Source organism: Tachypleus tridentatus, chromosome 7 (genome assembly GCF_004210375.1).
Source record: "Tachypleus tridentatus isolate NWPU-2018 chromosome 7, ASM421037v1, whole genome shotgun sequence".
In the NCBI taxonomy this organism is placed as follows: Eukaryota; Metazoa; Arthropoda; class Merostomata; order Xiphosura; family Limulidae; genus Tachypleus; species Tachypleus tridentatus.
The window spans coordinates 10,824,425-10,843,782 of NC_134831.1; the positions used below are offsets into that span (position 1 = coordinate 10,824,425).

Sequence of the window (19,358 nt, forward strand, 5' to 3'; positions counted from 1 at the left end):
GATAACACAAAAACAATGTTTCACTAGTTTGTGTGTTATACTGAACTAATGTCATTATGATGTCAAACAATATAACTCATTCTTAGGAAAATATCAGATTTTAGGGGATGATAATACTAGAAGCAACAAGAATAAAAATGAACTTCCCCAGTATATACAAGCAGTTAGGCTAAACATTAGTTTCTAACAAGTTCCTTTCACAGGATTTTACACTAAAAACATTCAATTTTAAATACTTTTGCATATGGTCAGGAAAAAAAAACACATTGCAACTATAAACACATACACACAAAATACCATGAAATATTCATTTCTTGAACTTTACAGTAACCAATATCAGTACTTTTAAGAACTAAGAACAAAGATCTTTGTGTAATGGTTAATCAACCTGCAAGTCATCCAAGCAGCATGGTGCTGTTAGTGCTAGGGAAAATATGATTTTATGTTGCACTTGGAGAAAAATTAATACAAGTCTAAAGAGGTTAAATTTCATTGTATAGGTCATCTGTTAGGCCACATTACAAGTACTGTTTTAGTCTTGGGCTCTTAACATTAGAAAAGACATTGAACTGTTGAAAAGGGTTCAGAGGAGAACTACAACAATGATACCTGGAATGAAAAGGTTACCATATGATGACAGTTTCAGATCTATGAACTGGTTTACTCTTGAAAATAGAAGAGTTAAAGGTTATCTGATTGAGGTATTTAAAATTCTTGGTAGAAATGACAGTGTTGATGTATCATCTTTTATAAACTATAATGATGAATGATGAGACAAAAAGACACAAATATTAATTTGGGCAGGATAGGAGTCATCTTAAGCTATGACAGCTTTATTTTTACTAACAGAGTAGTTCACCTTTTTAGTGACTTTTGGATGTGGTGGATAGAATTTATGGAAGTTTTGGGAAATGTTTGATAAATATTTGAATGATAAAGACTACTTCTGAATGTTTCATTTTCACGTTAAAGTGTAGTTCATAAGGTGGCCTTGATGGACAAAAAGTCCCTTATTGTCATTAAATTATAACCACATATGTATGTAATATCCTCATTTGTTTGTTAGTTACACAACAATACATAGTGTATATCTCTATAACAATGCCTTTAAAACCTCAAATAAAATTTTGTTACTTAAAAATATTAACACCATCATTTTAGCTGAAATTGTGAGAATATTTCAGTCCATATGAAACTCACCAAAACCAAGTGTATCACCAAAGTTGTGTAGGAATTCAACCACCATGAGAATGTTAGCAAATGCTTTTCCAGCTACTTTTACTCCAGGAATTCGCTTCAGTGTAGGTAGGTGCTAAAAAAAATTCAATCAGTATAAATGTATTGAGATATACTTCACATTATACTAATCCCAATTAATCTATCAGTATAAGTGTATTGAGATGTACTAATCCTGATGATTGAAGAAAATGGTAATTATGAATTTAAATCCTCCTCAAAAAGTTTTGTTTTTCCTTTTGTTACAGTTATTCAAAATTAATAGAACTGTATAAAACAACTTACTGCACTGTCTTTTAACAGCATGTCATCTACTGGTTTCTTCATTTCTCTTAACAGTTGTAACTCTACTTTTTTCTCCTCCTGGTTGACAATAAAATGAAATATTAAGTTAAAAGTGGTATTTTAAAAACAGTTAAAAACTCTGCAAGTGTACACAAAGAAAATACCATGTTTGACAGTATTAAACACTTCCTAGCTTTTTGTTAATTTGTTAAGCCTTAATAAAGTTGGAAAATGTTTTATCTTTACTGATTTCTTAAGAAATTTTGTAATAAAATTACCATAGTTACTTTTTTGACAACTCTTTAACAGCAATTAAGGTTTATTTTGTGACAAAACATTAGAAAATATAATTTTACATTGATTATCACAAACAGTGCAGAAAGAAGTCTAACTGAAAATTATATTTTAAAAGTGGTATAAAACTAACAAACATAATATACCATCACTCCTCACTGTGCAACAAACACAGAAAATATACCATAATCATCTCAAATAATTTCAAAGACATGAGTTCAGTACTAGTTATGAAAATGTCAGTAAACACCTGTGTGATGCTCAAAATATTGTGAATACAACTTCTTAAGGGAATAATCAATCTCAACAACAGTTCATTTACAATAATATATACATCACAGTAGCAGAAAATGTGAAGGTTATAGGGTTTCTATTTCATTTCTATCAAGGCTTTTTGAACCTATATGTTTTTCTAACATTTATAAATAACAATAATAAATATTTGTATAAAATCACATATGCTCATGGAAAAGTTACTGTGTTTTAGTACCCCTCTACCAAGGATAAAAGGTTATGGAAGAGAATTTTTGTTTCCATATACAACACAAATCTCTAATCTATTTGCTCAACTTCATTTGAACTCAACATCACTACTACAAAATTAAAAAAATACAAAGTTATGGCACTGTATGAAACTGCCAGTTAATACAATTAGAAAATACAGGAAAAAAAATAGAAATGTATGATAGCTAGTCCATTTGAACACATATGATATCCAGAAATGTATGATAGCTAGTCCATTTGAAAACATATAACATCAAATTAAAGATCTTTATCTGTATCTATCACTTACTGTGTCACTATCTGCAATCATGAATTTTATTAATTATATCATATTACCATACAAACACTATAATTAATATCTCCACCTGTCTTTTTTCTTTGTACATTTGTTTTTCTTGTAGTAGTTCTTCTCGCTTTCTTTCTCTTTTCTAAGGATGAAAAACAAGTTAGGTTTAAAATTTATTCAGTAGTTCAGAAACAAAAACATCTATACACTTTACACATTGTATTTTTTGAATATCAGATTGTAATAACATGGCTGGAACAGCATTTAGCTATGAAAAACTTCATTCACTATTTGATCCTTGAAGTTTCTTATATAAAATTACAAACTGAAAAGCCACCAGTTGACAGAGGATAATGTTGTTATAACTCTTACAGACACACTTCACAAATCATTTTTAAAAATCAAAATCTTCATGGTCACACACATATGCACACAAAAGTGTTTTCACATCTCAAATATTTCTGAAAACTGAACTCTTTTCAACCTGACATAAAACAGATTTATCCAATATTTACAACAGTAAAATTCATAATGGTATCTTTTTTTAAACATAACATAAAACCAATAGATTTATCTACCATGGGCATTTTCTATATATGTAACATCAGCTGGCTCCTTTTTCAAAGACTCTTTTAACTTTAAATCTATTTTTAATCAACTAAACCATAAAACCTTAATGGTCAGTTTTGATGTAATCTCCCTCTTCACAAAAGTCCCAACTACCAAAGCCTGAAGATAGCTCTGGATCTTTATATCCAAGATCCCAACCCATTGATACACATCCCCAGCAACCCTTATAGAATTCACTACCACCAAAACTAACTTTACATTTAATGACCAAAACTACCTACATATAAATGGCTTATGTATGGGCAATCCCATGTCACCAGTTCTAGCCAACATTTTTATGACACAGAATGAATCTCAAGCAATCAATTCAGCCTTACACCCACCACTGTACTGGTACAGATATGTTGATGATGCAATTGCTGGATTCACATCTACAGAATAAACACTTAGTTTTTTTCAATCACATTAACTCTATAAACCCTAATATTAAGCTCACTTGTGAACAGGAAAAACTACTAACCAAATAGTATTTCTTAACCTCAAGATCACTAAAACTGATACACAATTCAAAACAGAAATCCACAAAAAAATCACCCATACTGGACTATACATTACCTGGGACTTAGCACATGAAACAAAACAAAAATTCAACATATTAAAAAACCAAATAAAAACAGCCACAAAACTTGCTTACCTGATAAAATTAATGACAAAATGAAACAACACTTCATCAACATCAACAAATTTCTTCCAGAAATTGTTGGAAAACTTATTTACACACACTTAAATCAACAACACAGTCAACAACAAACAAACAATAATAAATTCCATGAAACAACAAACTACAAAACCTTACACTGCTGCATGCCATATATACCCAATATCAGTAAAAAATAGCCAACATTTGGAAAAAAATTTATAACAGAAAACATCACTTCAGTAAACACCAAATGTATTTAAAAACCAGGTAGAAAACTAAAGTCCATATTATGTAAAAACTACACTGACAAACACAACACCAACATAATTTATAAAATACAATGCAACAACTGCCATGGCTTCTATGTTGAACAAACAAGCAGAAAAATGGAAACCAGATTCAAAGAACACAAAAAACACCTTAACACATTTTGGAACACTGCAAGTCAAATAAACACAACATAACTACAGCAAATACTCAGATACTAAGTATGGAAACAAATATAAACAAATACAAAATCAAAGAAGCCCTACTTATACAACAACTAAAACCAAAATTAAACCAATATAAAGGAACATCATTATACTCAAAATAATGTACTTTATTTTGAAGTTACAGGTCTGGGACCCCTTCAAAGTACTCTCCTCCCCAACGCACACACTTATCCCAACGGTGTTTCCACTTGTTGAAACAGTCCTGGTACGCTTCTTTTGTAATGTCCTCCAGCTCCTTCATCGCATTTGCCTTAATCTCGGGAATCATCTCAAATCTTCTTCCTTTCAAGGGTCTTTTGAGTTTGGGGAACAAGAAAAAATCGCAAGGAGCAAGGTCAGGTGAGTAGGGGTGGGGGGTGGGGAAGAACAGTGATCGAGTGTTTGGCCAAAAACTCACGAGTTCTGAGGGCCGAATTTCGCAGCAACGCGGTGCATCTTCAATTTTTCGGTCAAAATCTCGTAACAAGATCCAACTGATATCCCACACTCTTCAGCAAGCTCCCTGACAGTCAGACGTCGATTTGCCCGCACCAGGGTGTTGATTTTGTCGACGTGTGGGTCGTCAGTTGACGTGGAAGGACGTCCAGGATGCTCATCATCTTCAATGGACTGTCGACCATCCTTAAAACATTCATGTCACTTGAAACATGCCATACGCTTCATAGCAACATCACCGTAAGCCATGTTAAGCATAGCAAAAGTTTCAGTCGCAGATTTTCCAAGTTTAACACAAAATTTCACAGCAAGTCGTTGCTCCTTCAGGTCATTCATTCTGAAATCTGCCAAACGAAAAAAATCGCACTTCACTTAAAACCGCGTAGCTAATACACAAATGAAGATATCTGCAATCGGGAAATGGTGTCGTAATCAGCTGATCTGTGCGAACCTAGCAACACCAAGCGGATTCCCCTGGAACCAACTGAAGCCACACAATTCAAACAGTCCACATATTTTTTGAACAGACCTCGTATACTAATTAATAACCTGACATCTAACTGTAATGCCCTCTACAATCCCGTACCCATTTACACTCTCATCTCTAAGACATTTGTCAGGCAACTATCAGTTGCAAACTCTCTTTGTTAACTTCAAGACAACCTAAGAAGGTCGGAACATTGTTCTACACTTTATTTTAATTACAGTTTTAATACCCATACCAGCTGTCCTGAGAATACAGATTTACCTAATACTTACAACAGTACAATTAATGATGGTCACTGTTTAAAACATATATAATGAACAGCTATCATCATCTTATAAACTTTCTATCTAAGTATCACTGAAGTTCTATAAACACAGTATGGAGTGACAATAATTTAATATGAACAATCAAAATTTGTTATTGTAGATCTATTCAGTAGTTCTGTTCAAAAGGTATAATTGACACTACACAATGAACAGAAAACAGTTACGACTACATTAACACAGAAATCTGGTCAACACTGTAGTAGACAACAATATGTATATATGACACATTGAAAAAACACAAACTACAGACGTAATGGTAAAAATAATCCACAACAATAGTTAGTACACGTGTGACATGATGGTAATTATATCATGTTATAATATATTATAATAATAATAAATACAGAAATTTAAAAGCATAAGCTGAGACATTGGATTCTTATAAACGTTTTTCTGAAATGTTTGCTTTTATTTTTTTATTAAACATAAGAATAATTTCTAGCATATAGTCAGCACTTAAAAAAATATTAGGAAGTCAATTTAAGAAAAATTTTTAATTAGATAATTACAACCAACATTTCTCCTTATGTGATGTCAAGTTTAGATTCCTCAGTCAAACATAAAACTGTGCAAAAGATATTAACAATTAACCATTTCACAATGTTAACTTTTGTATTTTTAGATTTAACATTATACTTTAATACATATATTTTTGTTTTATTAAGACTTACTAGCTTTTGTGAAAAATTTAAATACAAACTGTTTGATACCTCATATCTCTTGTAAAAATCTAATGCTCGAACAAGCAGCATGTGTTGTCTTCTACGTTCTCTCTCCTGTAACACAAATTTGTTTAAGTAGCCAGTAAAATACAGTATCACAGAATTCAACTCTTTTTTTCTAAAGATAACAAACTTATTGATTCTAATAAGTACTAATTTATCCAAAATAACTACATTACAGTAACACTTATTTTCTAATAGTTAATTCATTATAACAATCTATATACAAACAAACACTTATTTTCTAATAATTAATTCATCATAACAATCTGTATATGCAAACGAACACTTTTTTTTTTTTATAGAAATACACATGTGGAATAAATACAATGTTGTGTAGTACAGGATGTTGATAAGTGCTTGTCACCCTCTCAATTAAGTTATACATGTTTTTTTCAAAATTATTATGCTTTTCAGAGTTCTTAGTTTGGAAGGATAAATTTGCTCAAGTAACACTCTAGATCTGTTGTTTGGAAAGCAAGCAAAACGTGGGTTTACTAATTGGCAGTAAACCAACTTTCTTGCAAGGAAGTTAGCAACTTACATCCAGATATAAAAAAAAAATTTCTCTCTGATTAGTTAAATGGATAAGGGACAGGAGTAGCTACTTCCTAGAGCTCATCTGCTAGTGTACACTGATTTTAAATGTTAGGTGTGTCTTGTATGCAAAATTGGCTTTATTTATGTATTTTGTTTTATTATTCAAAGCCAGATTTTCATATCTTGTTTTGTATTATATTACTGTAATTTCCTTTGTTTTTTACAAATAAACATTTTGTTCTTGTGTATTCATCAGTATCAATTCTTCCTCTAAGGTGATCCCAATTGTAGATCGAAAATTGCATTATATTCAATGGTCCAGTAATCTCTAAACCTCCAGTTAGCTGACCTTTCTCAGTATTCTGCAGGATATAATTCATTCAACACTGCTAAATTATACCAAAGCTTGTATACACTAAGTAACTTAGATATTGTGACAACAACTTGTGTCAGCTGCTATTATAGTAACTTACCTACAAGACTATGCTTAACTGGAAACACGGGCAATGTAATCCCTCAAAAACGTTGAGAATATAAAACATACTATCATCATCTCACATTTATTTCATATTGAAGTTGACTGAAATTTATTGTTTATATTTTACATTAAAAGACACACACAACAAACACAAACAATTTCAGAAATATTGAAACAAAACTAAGTACACAATATAGTTTATTCATGGTCAGTCATACATTGTATGTAGATTATTCCGCAAACATCCAGAAATTCTGTATTTGTATATCTGTACCAAACAATTCAAAGTTTTATACCACTGATATGACAACAATTTTTTTATCTCATAAGTTTTCTAAACATTTCTTAACTCATTTGAGCTGATATTTTGCACTAGCAGCCATCCCTATAACACTATAAATCCATCTTTGTAGCAGGCCTGATAAACTGGTGCTAAATGCTTTAGTAATAGCTCCCATCCTCACACTATGTTAGTATTACTCCAATATGGATGTTTTATTATATTTGTTTTAGGCCTGATCTACTTGTCTTAAGGTTCTTTTGTAACAGCTTACATCTCACACTGTGTTAGTATTACTCCAATATGCTTGTTTTAGGCCTGACATATTGGTTATAAGGTTTTTTAGTAATAGCTCCCACCTCACACTGTTAGTATTACTCCAATAAACATGTTTTAGACCCAATGTACTTGTCCTAAGGTTTTTTTATAACAGCTTACACCTCACACTGTGTTAGTATTACTCCAACATGCTAGTTTTGGGCCTGATATATTGGTCATAAGGTTCTTTAGTAACAGTCTCCACCTCACACTGTGTTAGTATAACTCCCATATCCTCGTTTTATTAGATTTGTTTTAGGCCTGATATATTGTTCATAGGACCACATTTAACAATGGTGTTGATTAACTTTGTTGGTAATAACATTTAGCCATTACAGAGTGCAAGTGGGAAAGTGACAAAAAAAGCACCTACCAAACCAATCATTAGGATCATTTCCTTTTGTTTATGCAATTCCTGGGTAACACATGAAAGAAAGAATTCAGTTATTATACCAGTAGAAAAACAGAAATCATAAGAACTACTAAAATGGTATTTCTAACCCAATACACAAGTAAAATTTAATTTGGTTGATTATTAATTTTCTAGTATAATAAATACAGATTCTTTCTAGATCATTACACTAAAGTTTCTTTTCACAAATTAAATATGAAACGAATAATTACAGAACTTCTCATTAACTTTACAAGTAAAATTTAACTTCGTTTATTATTGATTTCTACAGTTAGCTTCATTTTGCATAAAGTTATAAAAAATATTTCACCAACTTAATACAGTTCACACATTATAATTGTTGTTCAAGATATTTCGAAGTATGAATACTATTTTGACCACTATTGTATCTTTGTATCTGTCATATTCTAGTAAGAATAATGAGCCCTTGTGTTAGTGATAGGCCTCGTTGGTCTTGTGATATTATTATATATTCTTCTTTACTTTCACTCATAAGTTCTTAGAAATACTAAAAAGCCCCTCTCGAGCCAGTGGGGAACATTTTTGTTGAAAAAAACTACCCAATCTGGTTTTTCTTAATTTGAAGTGAAATTATTTGGACATGATTTTTAGTTAAAAAGAAGGTGTTCTACACACTCTTTTATTTTTTGCACTATTAAAAGTGATCTGAAGTTGTAAGGTGGCTGATATCTGTCAGCAAAGCAAAGAGACATTGAAGTCTCCCAGTAACAAGCAGATGTATTCAGGAACCATTTTAGAATCACCTTGGTAGATATTGTACAGTAAGCTGAGTACAATGTTATGCCTGTCTACTCATCCTACTGCTAACCATAGTGATACTTTGATCTTCCCTATTGAATAATAGGTCAGAATTTTTGTATCTCAGTTGAAAGCTGAACATAAAAAGGTGATAGCAGACGCATAAATGGTTGACAATTGTTTAATTTTTTATGCTAAAAAGTGGTTTTATTGACATATAGCAACTTCACTCCCAGCAGGTGGATCTTAGTACTAGCTAGTATGGAGATTTGATAATGCTTTATTTATTACAAACAAAAACATGTCTCAAAAAGATACATGCAAAACCACCCTCTTTGGGAGTTTTAGAATTGAACTTTTAGTATTCAACAAGCTATAGTGTAAAGACATCCCTTGCCTCCTGAGGAACATGTTAATAATAATAATTGATTGTACCAAATATTTTTTTAAAAATTAACTTAAAAATTAATAATGATTGGCAGAGGCATTGCAATATTAGGGATCAGAAAAGCTGCTATCTTACTGACAGTCATGGATTTTGAATTTTATCTGCATTAATTAGTCTTCTACAGCTGTGCAACACAGCCTCAAACATCTCCAGCTTGTATCCAGGATTGTATCGACTGTGATCTGATTGGGTTGCATCACTCATATCTGAACTTGAATGACAGTAGACAAATAGTTGGCAGACACCATAATGTAGGTTTCTCAGATTCTGAACCATGGAAAGGATTATTTCCTCACCACAGTGATATATAATAGTATATCAAACTACTATGGTAATAAAATATTGAAACAGAATTACCTTTTCCAATAAGACAGTGGATACTTACAACTCTCAAAAGTCAATTTAATACAGGTGTACTTCCACTGCTTAAGTTAATGGACTGCTTTGTCAGAGTACACAACAAAATTAGACACTTTCACTTTTTTCTGCCTTCTGTGTGGAATATCTGAATATTGTTCACTTCATTCCACAAACCACATTACCTTCACAGTCTTAAGAACATGCAGGGGAGAATGCCCTGGATCAACTTCATCCAGATTCCCCCATCAATTGGTATTTACTTTGCTGGCAAGTTTGTGCTTTTAAAGGATAATTATCTACATTGAAATTAATGAATAACAAGGTAAAAACTCTGACGACCCAACAGTATTAAGTGACCTACACTCAAGTCATAAAAATCTCTTTGAATGGAAAATGTTAACTATTTTTGAAACAATTTTCTTCACGCCAGACGTTCTTTATCTACACACTTTACTTATTTGATTACTTCAAAGTGTATTTTATGACTAAAATAAAGGTTCATAAATTATCTTTGAATTCCAATTTTTGTGAACTCAATATATATTTGTGTACCTGCAGAATGACCTACCCTCTCTATTTTAACAATATATATTTTCATCAGCACCTAATTTAGTAATGCTTAATTACTAGTGTTACATCGTCAATGTGATATGATATCTCCGATTATAGAACTTTACCTTTACAGATAATACTTAGTTTGCCTTGTTATCAGTTGACTTGCAGTCAATGTTTCATTCCATATCCTAAGAAGAATTGACCAATATTTCTGACAGAAAACACACCAAAGGTACTTTGTACAAAGTATAGAGATATGAAAGAAGATTCTTTTCTATCGTGTCACTATGTAGTATTACAAAACTCACTTGCCTGCTGTCTCAGTATAGCAGCTTGTTGTCTCTTCATCACCTCCTGACAGAATTAAAAAAGGTAAACCTTGAAAATTATATATATTTTATAAATATGGCACAAAACATGCGACTAACTTTTAGTGTAGGTGCTTAATGTGAAAAAAAATGCTGTGAAATGGCTTTAGGATATATCTGTATCTTGAACTCACAAGTTATGCCCTCTAGTCACACAAATTAATGAAATTAATGTTAAAACTAAATTTATATGCACAAAGTAAACTCTTTCACCTAATGAGTAAAGTACAAGAAATAGAATAAATACCTAAAATAACCTACATAAAACACACAACACTTGTTTTAGTTGATTTATATTAAAGCTTTGGTTTTGTTTTGCTTTACTGATCTTAAACAAGATTTGAAAGAATCTTGGTAGTACACACATACTAAATATAGTTGAAAAGTTTTTGTTAAAGAATTAATGTAATTTACATATGAATTTTACTGATCTACTAACCTTAGCCTTATGTTCTTCTATGCATTGTCTTTCTAATTCCTTGTTTCGATGTCTATGACCCTGACAACATTATAAAATACACATACAAAACAAATAGTGTATTAAAGTCATTTCATTAACAAGATAAAGAAAACATTGGAAAAAATTAGGCAAATGTTTGAAAAATATATTACATGATATAATTTCTACTCTAAAACATTTTAACACATTTTCAAATCTGTAAAAGTACACTAAAGAAATGTTTCAATCATAAGCTATACATATCTTTCTCCCAAAACCTGAGTTTTCTCCCACCTAAATATCAACTGAGTTACCTAAACTCTTCATTTTTTTTACTTTATCTTAAGTCTTACTGTTTACCTCGGTTGTTTTTTTGTGATCACCAGTCTTACTGTTTACCTCGGTTGTTTTTTTGTGATCACCAGTCTTACTGTTTATCTCGGTTGTTTTTTTGTGATCACCAGTCTTACTGTTTACCTCGGTTGTTTTTTTGTGATCACCAGTCTTACTGTTTACCTCGGTTGTTTTTTTGTGATCACCAGTCTTACTGTTTACCTCGGTTGTTTTTTTGTGATCACCAGTCTTACTGTTTACCTCGGTTGTTTGTGTGATCATCAGTTATACAGATTACCTCGGATGTTTGTGTGATCATCAGTTATACAGATTACCTCGGATGTTTGTGTGATCATCAGTTATACAGATTACCTCGGATGTTGTGTGATCATCAGTTAAACTGATTACCTTGGATGTTTGTGTGAGCATCAGTTATACTGATTACCTTGGATGTTTGTGTGATCATCAGTTATACTGATTACCTTGGATGTTTGTGTGATCATCAGTTATACTGATTACCTTGGATGTTTGTGTGATCATCAGTTTAATTATTTACCTTGGTAATCTAAGTTACCTACTAAAATGTGTGGCCAAACATCATTATTTTATGAGATAGCCATTTTACCCATCACTAAATTATCAATGTTCTATCCAAGGTTTTTGGACAGCAGTAAAGTGTGTGACCTGACCTAGTAGGATTAACTTGGAAACTGTTCAAACATTAATCCCACTAAGGCCAGGACTCAACATTAAGGCTTGTCGAACCTTCCAGGACAGGCATATGTAACTGACGGACAGGTAAAGAACTTTGTGCTGTTGTCCAATAGACAGAGAGATTTTTAAAAAATTGTAATTTCCTCTGCACAAAATTACAGAAAACATTCCTTGTTTTACATCACAATCTGACATGAACAGGCAGTTGACAGTGTCACACCAGAGACATTTGACCTCCTGACAATTAAAAACTAAATAATTTGTTTGAGAATAAGAAGTGACAAACTCAACAGCCAGTTCCATCTGCATATCACAAGACTTATAACTGTTACCTGATTTGTTAGTTTGGGAAATCCTTCTAGGAAATCTTAATTAGATATATTTCAGTGGGTTCTGTCTTCACATGTATGAACATCAATTATACACATTGTTACATGCCAGTAGGTTCTTTTTCACAAGTGTGAGCCTTAATTACACACATTTTATGTGCTAGTGGATTATTTCTTCACATGTATGAATCTTAATTAGACACCTTTTACATAAAAGAGGGTCTTTCTTCACATGTATGAATCTTAATTAGACACCTTTTACATAAAAGAGGGTCTTTCTTCACATGTGTGAATCTTAATTAGACACCTTTTACATAAAAGAGGGTCTTTCTTCACATGTGTGAACTTTAATTAGACATATTACATGCCAGTGGGTTCTTTCTTCACATGTGTGAGCCTTAATTAGACATATTACATGCCAGTGGGTTCTTTCTTCACATGTATGAACCTCAATTAGACACATTTTGTGTGCCAGTGGGTTCTTTCTTCACATGTGTGAGCCTTAATTAGACATATTACATGCCAGTGGGTTCTTTCTTCACATGTGTGAGCCTTAATTAGACATATTACATGCCAGTGGGTTCTTTCTTCACATATGTGAGCCTTAATTGGACACATTTTACATACAAGTGGGTTATTTCTTCACATGTGTGAACCTTAATTAGACATATTACATGCCAGTGGGTTCTTTCTTCACATGTATGAACCTTAATTAGACACATTTTATGTGCCAGTGGGTTCTTTCTTCATGTTTTAGCTTTGTTTCATTTTATTGAATCCCCAATTACAATCCCCAAGTGTCAACATTTCATAAATTACCTACAAAACTGTCACAGCAACTTACTTCAAGGAATCAGTCAAGAAACAAAGCACCTTTTCTATTAATACCTATTACCATAAAGATCTCAACATTTATCTTTTTTTTTCAGATTTAGCATCTACATTGCTAAAGCCTTGAGATAACCCCAAACTTTAAAATACACATGTATTTAGCATAATATTTAAAGGTGCTATTGACATGAGCATTTGAAAGGTTTCAGAAAATGGTGTACCAGTAAGCTGCTATATGAACATCAAAAGCTGGCACATGTTCATGGTGTTTTTGATGTGACAGACAGTACCTTTATGGAAATGGTTGGCCCTGACTCAAAGGATAAAGTAGCTGTTGTTAGGTCAAGTGGAGCTTTGGTAAATTTAGGATATAAAAACAGTGTTGCTATGAGACTGAAGAAAATGGTCATGAACATATTCTTACCATACATTACATAAGCCTTAGACCGAAACTTGTTCTCAGCAATTTAAGAGCTAGAAGAATAGAGAAAATTTCAGAATATTTTACAAAAAATATACGAACATTACCAAGTTCTACTAAAGTATTATACGAGTTCAAATCTTTCACAGAAACTTTAGAAGAGGATTTTCTCACACCAGCTCAGCTCAACAACACAAGTTGAATGGCACAACTCATTAGAGCCCTGTAGTTATTCTCAGCAGTTATACAGAATATTTTGAATATTTGGGCATGCCAGTTACCAGGGCACAAAGAAAGTAAAAGAAAGAGCCACATATATTACAAGATTATTGAAAGACTTCGGACTGTTGCATTTTATTCATTTTCTACAGGATGTTTTATGTGCAATGTGTCTCAAGAAGATAGCATAACTACAGCTGACATTCTCAATGTCATAGAAATGGCAAATCTTGAGTTCGTTGCACTCTCACAGTAGTCAAGCCAGTGTCAACAGTATTCCCTGCTGACCTAGCTGACCAACTATTAGATGAGACCTGAGGGTGGACCTTTTGCTCACTATACTGAATGTATTCAGGAAGTGTTAATTTAGATTTGAAAATAATCACGACTATCAATTTCTTCAGGCATGCAGGACTACAAACTTTAAAGTCCGGCCCCAAAATTGTGAAGACCTTATGACCTACAGAAATACAGCTGTGAATATACTTTGGTTGGACATCTTGCTTCACCAAATGGGCTGTGACATCACCAAGGTGATGAGTGAAGGGTTACTTTGTACTAATATATCTGTATCAAGAAAACTGTTTGTGAAATAATGTTTTTATATAAGTTATGGTGTATCCAAAAATCTATTTCATTTTTTAGTATGTTTTAATTATTCTGAAGAGTATTTATTGTGTTATTACAATTTTTATCTAAACAAAATAAACACCATTTTCATGAAGGCAGGTCAAGAACTTAGTATAACAGGTAAATTTAGTATGCTACTTGTCCCATGAACAGCAAGATAAAAAATTGATGTCAAACCCCAACCAAGGCACACACACCCCCATAATACCTAACTAAAGGTGTAAGGAAGCTGTAATTAGAGATTTTGTTTGTTACCTTTCAAACAGTTTCAATTTACCTCAATAAAATGTCCATCTTTCATTTCCCTCTCAAAGTACAATTGACTGAGTTGAAAGTTTTCTCGTTTCTTTACAAACTTTTCATATTCCTTTTGATGACATAATTTTTCTGCTAAAAAAACAAACAATTATTCAATCAGATAATCTACCACTTAACTCTTTAAACCAATAATGTCTTATGAGACTGTCTACCACTTAACTCTTTAAACCAATAATGTCTTATGAGACCGTCTACCACTTAACTCTTTAAACCAATAATGTCTTATGAGACTGTCTACCACTTACTCTTTAAACCAATAATGTCTTATGAGACTGTCTACCACTTACTCTTTAAACCAATAATGTCTTATGAGACTGTCTACCTCTTAACTCTTTAAACCAATAATGTCTTATGAGACTGTCTACCTCTTAACTCTTTAAACCAATAATGTTTCATGAGACGGTCTACCACTTAACTCTTTAAACCAATGATTTCTTTCATCCTCCTGCTGGAATTACTACCGTGATGTCCTAATAATTATCACCATACCTTATAAACTTAAGTTTATTTACAAAAAGTGAAGAATAAAATGGTTTGGGTTAGTTTCCAGTCAAAGAGACATAAATGTTACCAGACACTGCCACAGTTCAATGGGAAATTTCAGAATTTTGGCCAGACTCAGACAGAATACCTTCATGTTTAAGAAGTTAAATGATAACAGGTAAAATTATTCAGTGCAACTTTAATTACAAGCTTTAGAAAGCATTAGCAAACTGGTAAAATAAAATGAAATTTTAGACAATTGATGTTTTAAAAAAAGCTATAAACTCTCTTCAACTTTCCACATTTTTCTAACTTCTTGTTTAACTTCTTCCAAGTATTTTCTATTCCCCAAAAAAAGTTTGTATTTATATTCACATAATTTTGGTTTTATCTCAACAAGTGAACCAAAATTCAATAAGTATGCTATCATTTGTCTTTTCAAAAATGGTAAAAAAATTAAATATGAATATTTAGGTCACAGAAGCTTATCATGTCCTTCTTCAAACATTTTGTGAATTATGTACAATAACTATGTGATATCTGTAAGCTGCATTGACTTCCAAAGACTCTGGAGAAAGTTAGTAAAGATTTCAAACAAAGTATTTCTTTAGATATTTTGAAATTAATACAATTTTACACATACACACCCAAACGAAAAGTTAAAGTTTACCATCATACACTTGAAGTCCAAATGAAATTTTTTAAACCATGTTTTTAAACAAATGTAACCATTTTTCATGAGTTTTTGCAACTGATTGGAAGTTGTTCCATGCATTAAATTTAGTCAACTACAATAACTGATCTTATAAAAAGGTTATTTCACATATCTATGGAAATAACCAAAATCCCCCAAAAGACATTTATTTTCAAATGTTATTACAGCTTTAACTAGAATTTATATTTGTTTTAAATTAAATACAATAGTATTTATTGAACATACCATTTCTAGCTGCTAATAGAAAAAGTCACACTGGCTTCTAAATATATCGTTTTGTCGTGTCAACAAAGCAAAGTTCAAACTCATACTGTTACTGAAATCACTAGAAATGCTGTTAATTACATAGGAGGTGTTTATGCTGTATGTTTAGGTAGTATAGCTTAGACAAAAACTCTGAAATGTCTGTGGTTTTTAAATTTACACCAAACAACAGTCTCATGACATCCTGGGACTTATCAGAATTGCCAAGGCAGCTTATTTCCCGTACTATAAACTACATATTTTTGGGATTGGTTTTTCAATAAACTGAAACAAAAACAGCAGGACTGGAGTTAGACTTACAGTTCTTTTCAGGATTTCCAGTACTAAAAACATTTGTTTATTTACAAAATTAATGACTTTACAGGATTTTCATGACTTGTGCAAATACTACTTGAAAGAACTAAGAGAGATCCTTTTGGTATGAAATATATGTCTGCTGTAACAAGAGGGAATCAAACTTCAAACTGGGAGTGACAGGGGATATCAGGCTACTATTAAACAATATGATGGGGATTCAAGCTATTACTTTGGAGTTTCAAGGAAAAGTCATGCTTCTATTGGGCAGTGTCACAAAGAAGTCAAGCTTCTGATGGACAATGATCTATTGAGCAGCATAGAACGAGAAATTAGGTTTGTACTGCACAGTGTTATGGGAAAGTCAGGATTATTAATTCTTATGATTTTGGATTAGTTAGTTAAAAGAGTTTTTCTGCTAAAGCAATTTATTCACAATACTGATTCACAAAGTTACAAAATATAAATGAGAATTTCTCCTTACAAGAAGAGAAATGGTGAGCCAGCTAGAAAGAGGTTAGAGATAACTAATATTTTTTCTACAACTGTTAACTAAGGTAAACTTTGTGGTCAATAACTTTATTAACAATGGAACAAAAGTGTTAAAGGAAATTATACTAGAATTATTTTTTCCTACCTTTCTGGTCCAACCTATGTTGTAACTCAGTATGTTCCCAGTGTTGCTCAGCTTCTTTCTTCTGCAGACTTTGTCGAACCTGTATCCCTAAACAGCCTTTCTTGGCTCGCACTTCTTCTATCCTAGCTACCACATCTTGTTCACTCAACAGGTTGTAGCTCTGCATTATTCAGAATATTAAATTTATGCTATAATGTTTCAGGATCCTTGACTTTATATTAAAAATATTTAATATTAGTAATACAACACATACCTCTGTTTAATGATACTGGCCTACAATGATTTTATTGTCTTGACATTTTTATATGTTGTATAGTAATTCTACTAATTGTCAATGTTCATTGTCACACAGATCATTAAAACATGCTAAACTCTACTACTTGTCAGTGTTCATTGTTACACAGATCATTAAAACATGCTAAACTCTACTACTTGTCAATGTTCATTGTTACACAGATCACTAAAACATACTAAACTCTACTACTTGTAATGTTCATTGTTACACAGATTATTAAACTTTTATAAATGCATTAAAACAGGGTATTTTTAAACAGTTTGAGCTTACTGGTTGATCTGCTGCTGGGCCCGGTTCTAAGAACTCTCCAACGTTGACCTTAGTACTGAAGGTGAAGTTTTCTCTTGTAATGTTCGTGATGCCGTGTCGTTGGAGGTACTAGAACATCAACAGATACAATTGTATAACTTACAGATAATTATTCACTGTTTCACTATGCTTTACTCTTCTACTTCTTAGTTTCAATTTAAGCTGCCTTTAAGGCTGTTAAAAGAAAACATGAAATTAGCTGGTGTGCAAGTGATTACCTATAACAAGTGATATTTTAATGATAGAAATATGGAAAATAATTTGCCTTGTCAAAGTGTGTTCTACAGTAATTGAGCCCATTTGTGTGAACTTTGACTAAACTGAAACAGTTACTTAAAGTTCTGGATGAAATGGTGGGAATCCTCATGGAAAAATAAGCAAATGTATTACAGACTGTAGAGTAAGAAACAAGGTAAAGAAAAATAATTCATCTCATCAATTGGATTCTAAAGAAATTGAATCAGCCTGTGAAGAATTTTGGCAAGAAAAGAGAATTATTTAGAGTTTTAAAGAGAACTGACATCCTATAGTGTAATGGATATTTTAAACATAGTTTGATTTGTTTTAAATATACTGTTTTAAAACAAGTGATTTTGTGCTGTACATTTATAGTCTGAATTTATTGCTAACAAGTTACAGACACCTAGTGTTAAAAAATCCCAGTTCACATATATAAAACCCTTATAAAGGCTGGAATCCTTAGATTATTTTAATATTACATATAGACTATTTTCAAAGCTAAGATCCTTAGGTTATATGAATGTTAAATATTGACTGTTTTTAAAACTGAGATCCTTAAACAATATGAATTTTAAGTACAGACTACTTTTAAAGTCTGCATTTCAACAGTTTATTTTAGCTACATGTATGAAATTATACAAGTTAGAGATAAGTATGATAACTGTTTTATCATCTTCTTCAAAAAAATTACATACCCTAATTACTTCAGGATAGTTTCTCAGTTTCTTTCCACATGGAGTATAATACACTACCTCACCTCGAACACCTGAACGACTGAAACATCGAATCCTGGTCTGACGTCGCCACCTGTGAAACCCACGTTAAAATAATAAATGTTAGTAAATTTCTGCTGAGGAACTGTGTTTATTATTTAGCATTACATTTGCAGTATCAGTTGATGTGCTGTTTGACAGAAAAATATTCACTGAGCTACTTTCATAGAGAAGTTGTTTATTTTATTTCTCGCATGTTAAAACGTTGTTCATTAGAAAGTAAATACTAATCTTTAAACTCTGTAGTTATTAGATTA

The 19,358-nt window shown here is 32.0% G+C and overlaps 1 protein-coding gene across 4 annotated transcripts in view; it reads right to left on the reverse strand.

Annotated features, from left to right (window-relative positions):
* Positions 1 to 19,358, reverse strand: part of LOC143255090 (bromodomain adjacent to zinc finger domain protein 2B-like) — a 79,083-nt gene that overhangs the window by 29,392 nt on the left and 30,333 nt on the right. For 2 of the 4 annotated variants that reach the window (XM_076510200.1, XM_076510198.1), the window contains exons 10-20: positions 19,024 to 19,135; positions 18,050 to 18,157; positions 17,485 to 17,644; positions 15,051 to 15,163; positions 11,297 to 11,356; positions 10,802 to 10,843; positions 8,329 to 8,370; positions 6,328 to 6,393; positions 2,685 to 2,747; positions 1,522 to 1,599; positions 1,201 to 1,312 (exon numbers count right to left, since the gene is read on the reverse strand). In XM_076510200.1, coding sequence (XP_076366315.1) covers positions 1,201 to 1,312; positions 1,522 to 1,599; positions 2,685 to 2,747; positions 6,328 to 6,393; positions 8,329 to 8,370; positions 10,802 to 10,843; positions 11,297 to 11,356; positions 15,051 to 15,163; positions 17,485 to 17,644; positions 18,050 to 18,157; positions 19,024 to 19,135 — 956 coding nt within the window. The remainder of the gene's footprint in view (positions 1 to 1,200; positions 1,313 to 1,521; positions 1,600 to 2,684; positions 2,748 to 6,327; positions 6,394 to 8,328; positions 8,371 to 10,801; positions 10,844 to 11,296; positions 11,357 to 15,050; positions 15,164 to 17,484; positions 17,645 to 18,049; positions 18,158 to 19,023; positions 19,136 to 19,358) is intronic. The other 2 variants (XM_076510199.1, XM_076510201.1) reach the window with 2 other exon arrangements.